Source organism: Pelodiscus sinensis, chromosome 14 (genome assembly GCF_049634645.1).
Source record: "Pelodiscus sinensis isolate JC-2024 chromosome 14, ASM4963464v1, whole genome shotgun sequence".
Lineage (NCBI taxonomy): Eukaryota > Metazoa > Chordata > Testudines > Trionychidae > Pelodiscus > Pelodiscus sinensis.
Window position 1 is genome coordinate 21,186,752 of NC_134724.1, and position 9,224 is coordinate 21,195,975.

The following is a 9,224-nucleotide window of genomic DNA, read 5'->3' on the forward strand; positions in this document are numbered from 1 at the left end:
GCTCTGCCTTTTAAATGTAGGCTCTTAATACATTTATAAGGTTGAAGCACAGCAGGGGAACCCAGCATGAACCAAGGATCAGTTGTCCCGGCTTGCGCCTAGTCCCCCCGCTGTGCTTCTGATTTTTAAACGTATTAAGAGCCATCAGGTTCCAGAGGCACAGTGTCTGGAACTGGGTGCAAGCTGGGAATAAGCTAATTCTCGACACACGCCCAGTCCCTGCTACCCCCCTGCCTCCCTTTCCCCACTCAGAGATGGTGCTGGGGGGAACCAGCTTTTAAGCCGGCTCCCCCAGCACCGGCTCCTGCTCCTTCTAATAAAGGCAGGAAGGGGAAGGGGAGCAATTAGTCGAGGGACTAGTCAACAAGTCACTTACATCCCTAATCTGTATACAGCACTGTCACATGGAAGATTCAGAGATGGTGGGGACAGTTGTATAGTGAACAAGAATATCCAGCTTTTGCGCTCTCTCTCTCTCTCTCTCTCTCTCTCTCTCACACTCACACAAAATATAATTTTGGGAGGTATGTACTTCAAGATGTAAGCTAACAGGAGGTAGGATGAGATTGTTAGGGATAACAGGTGCAAGCAATTCTTGGAGACAGGATTCTGGACTAATTGGACCCAGGTCTGAGATAACAGGGCAGTTCCTATGTTATTGGACTGGAAGGATTACTGTTCTGATTCAAAAGCTTCAGAGGGATAGCCTCTGTTAGTCTCTAACTGGAAAAACAACCAAAAACAACCAATAGTCTTGCAGCACCTTAAAGAGTAACAAAACATATAGATGTTATCATGAGCTTTTGTGGGCACAACCCAATCCTTCAGATGAATGGAGTTATTAAAGGTCCAGTTTCTAAATAAATAGGGGACTAGGGGGGAAGAGAGAAGGAAAAAAAGGGGAAAGATATAGTCAATTAGGATGAGTCTACACAGCAGGGCTTAACTTGAAATAAGCTATGCAAATTGAGCTACATCAATTATGTAGCTTATTTCAAAATTGGGAGTGTCTACTCAGCACTTATTTCGAATTAGAGCACTCGTCCTCCGACTTCCTTTACATGTACAATGAGGGCTACAGGAGTTGGAATAAGAAGTCCTCCAGGTTGACAGCATTTTGACATTATTTTGAAATAATGTAGCATGGACACTCTGCCTATTTCTTTCTCCTTTTTTCCCTTCTTTTTCCTTCTCTCTTTCTCCCCACGTCCCCTATTTATTTAGAAACTTGACGTTTAATAATTCTAGTCATCTGAAGAAGTGGGTTGTGCCCACAAAAGCTCATGATACCATCTACATGTTTTGTTGGTCTTTAAGGTGCTGCAAGACTATTACTTGTTTTTTAAGTTTGTTCTGATTCAGTATGGCAATTCCTATGTTCTTCACTGATAATTAGATACAACTAGGCACTTTAAATGTTACAAGAACTATTTGTTTGTCTTTTTGTGATCTTTCATAATAGTCTACTTTAAAAGTCAGTGTATATCTTAACTAGAAACAATTAATTTTCTCTCATTCTAATATTGTAGGGGTTCCAAAGCATTTGAATGTGGACCGCATTAAAGAAGACTTAATGAAAATTGAAGATGTTTATTCAATAGAGGATTTAAATATTTGGTCTCTCACTGCAGGAAAAACTATTGCCATAGTCCACTTGCAATTAGGTAAATTACTTCATATTATGCCTACTACTGTGATACAGTTATAGATAAGCCTTAGCTGCACTAAGGACTTTGACTCTGTCTTTATGCTTCTGATTAAATTGAGCCATAATGTATCCATTTCGGGAAGAATGCTTTAACTATCCTTTGCATAGAAAATGGCTTGCTTTTAAAATACGGGCAGTCCCCGGGTTACATGGATCCGACTTACATCGGATCCCTACTTACAAACGGGGTGAGGCAACCCCGCACTAGCTGCTTCCCCCCAGCAGACCAGGGAGACGTGAAGCTAGCGCCCCCCACAGCAGACCAGGGAGACGTGGAGCGGCTTTTCTCAGCAGACACCTCAGCTTGAGAATAAAGGACTGAGGGAAGTGAGGTGTGGGAGAATAAAACTGAGCTCTGGAGAAATGTTTGGCTAGAGTTTCCCCTACAATATGTACTAGTTCCGACTTACATACAAATTCAACTTAAGAACAAACCTACAGTCCCTATCTTGTACGTAACCCGGGGACTGCCTGTATACAAATCTTCTCCTATCATAGATATACTATAGAGAGCCTTGCAAGAAAACTAACTGCTCACAAGATCAGGAGCAAATACCATTTGATCAGATTGCTAAAAAAAGAAAAGTTGGTTTTGCAGTGGGTTTTTTTCTGTCACAAAAAAAATGTAGGTGATAAAGCAAAATAAAATCCTTTGAATAAAGACCAACACAGTCTTTTCTATGTTAACCACCCAATTCTGATATTGCACCCATGGAAAAAAATAGTGGGTGCTCAGCTAACTGGCCTGATTTTTCCAGATTTATTCTGAAAAGTTCCTGCTGGTTCTAGGCCACATATGTTTGATGTTGCCACCACTGTTTGGTGGCTGGAGAAGGAGTTTGGAGGGGAAGGGTTGAGCAGTGAGTGGGTGAGGGCCTCAGGAAGAGGGAAGACTGGGCAGGGAAGTGGTGGAGCGAGAGTGAGGCCAAAGAGGTGGGGTGGAGGCTCAGGGCAGAGCGAGAGGGGAGCATCCCCAGGGAAAAGAAAATTTCAGCCAGTGTTCCCTATAAGCAGGATGCTTGTGCGGTTGCTCTGGAGAGATTCAGATGCCACCCAACTGATTAGCAGAGCACCCACAGCTAGGTTTGTTGTTTCTACTGATGGTGCACATTCACACATGTCTCAGTGCATATAAAATTATTCTGCACATGGATGGGAACACATGGATCGAAAAAATAAGAGGGAACATTGATCTCAGCATCTCTGTGCAACATAATTGTAAGCCTAAAACCAGAAATTCAGTGCCCTAAATAGCCCAATGTTGGTATAAGTTTGCTAAGTCTTGGAGTGGCTGGTAAGATCGTGTGCTGTGCCTGTGTTTTCGCAATGGTGAGCTTGCAAGTGAAAGTCACACCAGAGACAGGAGCTGAATCTGGTATGTTCTTTTCTCTTCCCTTTGGTATGTGTTTGTTTTGTTTGGTCTTTAGGAAACAGACTAACAGCAGCAGCAATGACAGCCCCAGCCCATCTCAACTAATTTCTTTTCCTCAAAAGGAACAGTTCTGACTCTCTTTGAAACTATCTTAAAGACTATCAGACAAGGGTCTTTTTCCTTCTAAAAACTTATACAGCTAAAGGGAAAAGGAATGTTGTTAAAATGAAAACCTTATTTAACATTTTACCTTTCAAATGCTTTAATTGTTTTCAGGGTTGTTTTTTTTATGTTGCTCATAAAAAAGTTAAAAGGATTTTTAATGGTGTTTTTCCCATGATACATGATAAGCAGGCTGTGGTCTCTGTGGCTATGTCTACACTACAGGTTTTGGCACAAAAACAGTCGTTTTTGCACAAAAATCCACAACGCGTCCACACCTCAAGCATGTTTTTGCACAAGTAAATTTACAGTGAATCGACAGAACAGAGGGCCTTTTGCAGTATAGGTTTTCTTCTTTCTACGAGGAATAAGCCTTTTTGCGCAAAAGCTCTTGCGCAAAAAGGTGTGTGTGGACAGAAAACAGGGTTTTTTTGCGCAAAAACAGCCTATTGAAAGAAGCACAGGTGCCCTGGTAGCCATTCTGTTTATAGCAATCAGAGCTTTCTTGCGAGAGAGCATCCATGAAGTCTGGGCGCTCTCTTGCACTGAAGCGCATTGCTTTTGCGATACACTTTTGTAGTGTGGATGCACTTTTGCGCGAAAAGTTTTCACGGAAGATCTCTTCCACAAAAAGCTTCTTGCGCAAGAAACATGCTATGTAGGTGTAGCCTGAATACCACACTATGAAGCTGGTTTAAATCTGTTTAATGTTGGAGTGACTGGGTTATGTCAACACCACTGATTGTTGGGCTCATATATTCCATCTAAATTAAAACAGTAGATATCTGTCCCCTATAATGCATGAAGGTTTATGTTTAGCAACTATGTACAATGCTATTATGTAACACAGTAATGTATTTATTATACTAATCCCTTTTTGTATTATCCTTGGAAAACATGAAACAAAAATTCTTGATCTCTTTTGGCTATTGGAGTCTTAGTTTTATCTGTGTTAGGCCCTGATTCTGCAATCAGATCCTTAACAGCCCATAATAATACAATCTGATAGTAAATGAACAGATACTGGAGGCAAATGAAGAAGAGGGGGCAGACATGGCAACTGCAATACACAGTGAAACCAATGAACTGTAAGATTTTTGAAATATTGATAATTTTCTTCATTTTTCCAGTTCCAGGTAGTTCACTTAAATGGGAGGAGGTTCAGTCTAAGGCCAGACACTTGCTGCTGCACACATTTGGAATGTATAAATGTTCTGTCCAGCTTCAGAGTTACAAGCAAGAAGTAAACAAGACTTGTACAGGTTGTCAGAGTTCCAGTGCCTAATTTCATACATTTTGGGAACTGCTGCCTTATTCTTTATCTTGTAGTCAAAGACTAAAGAGCAATAAATGCAAAACTAAAATGATTGCCTGGAATCCCTAAGGTGTGGAGTTGTACCAGTATTTGATGCCAGAATTGGTACAGCAAAAAGTGCAGGAGGTGCCCTATAGAGAAATGTATTTGCTCTCTCTCGTTCTTACCAACTTATTGTCAGTTTGATATGATTTTCAGACAAAGGTATTTCCACAGTATTGTTTACAGACTGTGATATGGCTCTGCAAATACCTCATGAATTTCACTTCAATATTGTCCTTTGTCAATTATGTACCACTAATGTTCCAAATGGAGCATAAAGAATTCAGTATTGGAGTTTAAAACTTTGAAAAAGTTGATTGTCAGGGGACCATAACACATAAAGATCCCTAAAATGGTTATACAGTATTTTTATAATGCAGTTTTTAATATATTATCTTGGAAGATAATGTATGCAGTGCTAGCTAAACTATTTGATAAACTCTCTTCTGAAAAATTGCCAAATATAGAATTTACTGTACTCATACCAGAAATTTAGATTTAATGCTGGAATTCAAAGGTCTAAATCAAGAGGTCCTTGTCCAGGCAAAATTTCAAATGCCAAATTAGAGACTTCAGGACTGGACTGAAAATGTTTTAACTGATCAGTTACCTTCCACTTATTTTAGTATGGCATTTATACCTTACAAGCACTTATTTATTTTACAAAGTTTTGACTCTTAAAATGATTTCATTATTAGTGAAATTAAATATTTAAAATATTTTAACTTGATTCAGAGGCCACTTAATTAGCATTAATTCTAATTAGAACAAATAAATGAGCTGTAGGAAACATTTTTCATGATTATTTTGCATTATGAAAAGAAAATTATAAAACCACGTTAAGTATGAATATACTCTCGTATAATCAGATGTGCAACATTCTATAGATATTCTAAGAGGAAAGTAGGGAGGAGAGATTTCAGATACATTATGTTCCACAAACCTAGAAATGTAATAATCTTTTAATTTCATCTTTGCATTTCCTCTAGAGAAAACCATTCTGTACATGATATATGATGTTGAGAATTCCAGTGAAATGTTAGTGATCAACTATACCATGGAGCCTCATTTTATTAAAAAACCCATGACCTCTATAATTCATTTTTCTTTTTTTATTTTTACCAATCTTCTGCCAGAATCCTCCTTCCTGATCTGTGTTGGGTAGAGAGCCGCTAGCTCCTCTGCATGGATCACACTCTGGTGGGCCTTTTTTTGCATTGGTATATGGAAGATGCAATCAGGAATGGGAATGGTAGGACATCCTAGTTGTGTTTCATGGTACTACAAAACCCATAAAACTGAATCTCGAGGGGCATGTCAACGTTATTCTGAAATAACAAAGAGCACATCTACACAGCAAGCCATTATTTTGAACTAATGGCAAGCTAGAGGACTACTCATTCCGATTCCTGTAACTCTCATTTCACAAGACGTAAGGGAAGTTGAAGGGAAAGTGTTCTTCCTTCCATTTCCTGCTGTGTGTATAGCACCAAAAGCCGAATTAAGGTATTTCAATTTCAGTTCTGCAATTGAGAGAGAAAATTAATTGTTTCTAGTTAAGATACACACTGACTTTCAAAGTAGACTATCATGGAAGTTGCACTTTTGCCTTGCTCTGTAGATGTGCCCACAGTCTATAGATCCTCTGCACTTTCACTTTATAGGGAGCAAATTTAAACTCTGATTCAGATCTGCCTGTGGTTATAACCACCATGTATCCTCCTCACTAAAGGCTAAAGAAAATTAGGATGCAAAAGCTGAAAATAAAACCAGAATTTGGCCTCATATTTTTGTTGCACTTTGAGCTCTATCCAGAACTTTCATTCCCATCAACAACAGTTCTGTGCATGAATCAAAAAAGATAACTTTTGCCGTACATTGACAGCTTTGCTGTTCAGCTGTATATACCAAGGCAACCAACTGTTTTGAGACTTGCTGTTGTTCCATATTTTCATCAAACTGATTTGTAGTTGCAGTTAGGACTAAAACACGGCTTGTTTGCTTTCTCTTGAGGTAGAGACTCCCATTGTAAAATTTCAGAGATACTAATTAACAGCACAGTATTAGTTTGGACAAAGCGCACATAACACTGGATTATGTTTGTATTTCTTCCAATAAAGAAGGGGAACATGACAATACAGTATGCCAGCACCTTCCACTAAGAGGTAGAGTACCAGTGTCTTTGGGAAGCTAATGTTTCAGTTCATACCGTGTATCACCAATTAAGCCATATCACAGTTTATGAAAAATTGGTGTATCCTTTCCATATGAACTTTCTGAAAACCAGGTATTTTGCACATATTGGCTAGTCAAGTAGGATTTTATGAAGTTGTGGTTTACAGTCAATGTAGTTAGAACTTGGAGTATGATAAACTTGTATTGTATTTGGAGTTTTTTATTGTATGATGTACTATACATTTGTTTAAAAACAAACAAACATACGTTGCTTTACGTTGGATATATTAAACCAGTTATTAAACTACACATTCCTGTCTTATAAAATATTTATTTATAATGCTGGCTCCAGCCTATTTCTTTTGATTCCTCTTTCAAATATGTTTTATAGTATTCCTTTCATGAAGTCTTAGGTTAACTCAGTTTGAGGTACTATAGTTAGATCTCTGGCTCACCTCTGTGTAGAGGGTCATCAGTCTTTTGTCTTCCTCATAGTGCTTATGCTTCTAAAGATATACACACATGTTAAAGGTTGTTCTTTCTTTTAAGTACCAAGCAAGACCATTCTTGGAACACTGTGTTTGGGAAAGAGATACAGAAAAGAGCAACAAAAGGCTGGAGACATCCTAGACTGCTGATTCCATTGTCCCATCTCATAGATACCTCTCAAATACAGATAATTCTTGTAGCTCCTTCTAATTACACTCAACTGTAATAACTGAGTGTGGATCACTGAATGAAAATTTATATTTGATTGTCCTGCCTCCAGACTTTTACTATGTCTTTACAAAATAGTCAGGGTAAAGGGTTTTCTTTTATCCCTTTGTATTTTACTTGAGTGAGCACTGTATTGAGGGCAGTTCATTATTAGCCTTTATAACATAATAACCCCAAGGTAATAGCAATGCAGTAATATATTTGTTGCTGTTTTTAATGCTCAGAACAATGAAATAAATTAATCGGAATAAAGGTATAAAAACACTAAAGTAGGAATGTGTATTACAGAAGGTAATTGGGATGTTTCCTGGAGATAGTGAGGTATGTCGCACTCCTGGGTACCCTACACCCTTTGCATTAGAAAGATCTGTCTTATTTTCTCGAGGGTCAGTTCCCTAACAACCTTGGCTGCAGAAAGCTTAAATACTCCCCTCTCAATCCATGCAGGCCCTGCTGTCTCTTCACAAATTAACTCTCAAGCATCCCTTTGGGGTGCCCAGCCCCTGTTCTACTGGACACACAGAATTCACAGATCTGCTATTGCCAAGGGCAGAACACACACCGGCTTATCCGTCTCACCTCAGGACACAGGTCGGCTTCACATGTAACACTTTGAATTAGAGAGAAAGCAAGGATTTGTCTGATCTAGCAAAAATAGAAAATACTGCTGTTTTTTTCAAAAAAGTCCCGTTTCGAAAAAAGTGGCGGCTGCCATAATGCAAATGAAGCACGGGAAATTCAAATCCTGGCTTCATTTTCAATATCGACGTGCCTAATTTACATCCCTTTACCGAAAAAGGGATGTAGTCTCGACGTACCCCAAGTGTTTCAAAATGGATTCCTCGAGGACCTGCTCATTGATTTTTCCAGGGACTGAGGCTGGCTGGTCTGTAGTTTCCCAGATCCTTTTTAAAAAAGATGGACATTACATTTGGCTTTTTCCAATCATCCAGGATCTCCCCTGACCACTACCATTTTTTTCAAAGATAATGGCCAAAGGCTCTGCAATCACATTAGCCAACTCTCTCAGAACCCTCAGATGAATTAGATCCAGCACCATGGACTTGTGCACGTGCAGATTTTCTAAATTGTCCTTAACCTGTTCTTTCACTACTGATGGCTGCTCGCCTCCCCATACTGTGCCACTCTCGCAGCAGTCTGGGAGTTGATCTTGTCTGTGAAATCTGAGGCAAAAAAAGCATTGAGTGCTTCAGCTTTTTTCCACATAATCTGTTGCTAGGTTGCCATCCCCAGTCAGTAAGGGTTCCACACTTTCCCTAACCACCTTCTTCAGGAGCAACGTTGTGGGGACATTAGGGGACACATGCCCCCTCCTCAAATGCCAGGTGCAGGAGGGGTAAGGGATGGCCAGCAGCCAGCAAGGCAAGAGTTGCCGGGTAGCCTGGGGGACTAACCAGAGCAGGAGGGGCTGGCTCCCACTACAGGGGTTCACCCCTCTCTGTGCTTACCAACATTGGAGGGAAAAGCGGAGCGATGCGGCTGGAGGAGCAGAGCAAGCTGGGGCCACATTGCTCTGCTTCCCCGCTGCTGCTGGTGAGTGCGAGAGGGACTGAGACCCCCCTCCACCAGTCCTTCAGTTTGCATCACTCAGAGAAGGGGGGGAGAGAAGAGTTGAGGGGAGTGGATCAAAGGCTGTTCTGTTTATTCACTCTGAACCATGGGGCTTTATGAAAATTGGCTTGTGAATATGAAGATGCATAATTCAAAGACAC

General features: G+C 40.0%; 1 protein-coding gene across 3 annotated transcripts in view; it reads left to right on the forward strand.

Moving 5' to 3' along the window:
- Nucleotides 1-7,114, forward strand: part of SLC30A4 (solute carrier family 30 member 4) — a 52,470-nt gene extending 45,356 nt beyond the window's left edge. For all 3 annotated transcript variants that reach the window (XM_075897169.1, XM_075897166.1, XM_075897167.1), the window contains 2 exons: nucleotides 1,530-1,664; nucleotides 4,373-7,114. In XM_075897169.1, the coding sequence (XP_075753284.1) occupies nucleotides 1,530-1,664; nucleotides 4,373-4,527 (290 nt within the window). In that variant the 3' untranslated portion in view covers nucleotides 4,528-7,114. The remainder of the gene's footprint in view (nucleotides 1-1,529; nucleotides 1,665-4,372) is intronic.
- The last annotated feature ends 2,110 nt before the right edge of the window (nucleotides 7,115-9,224 follow it).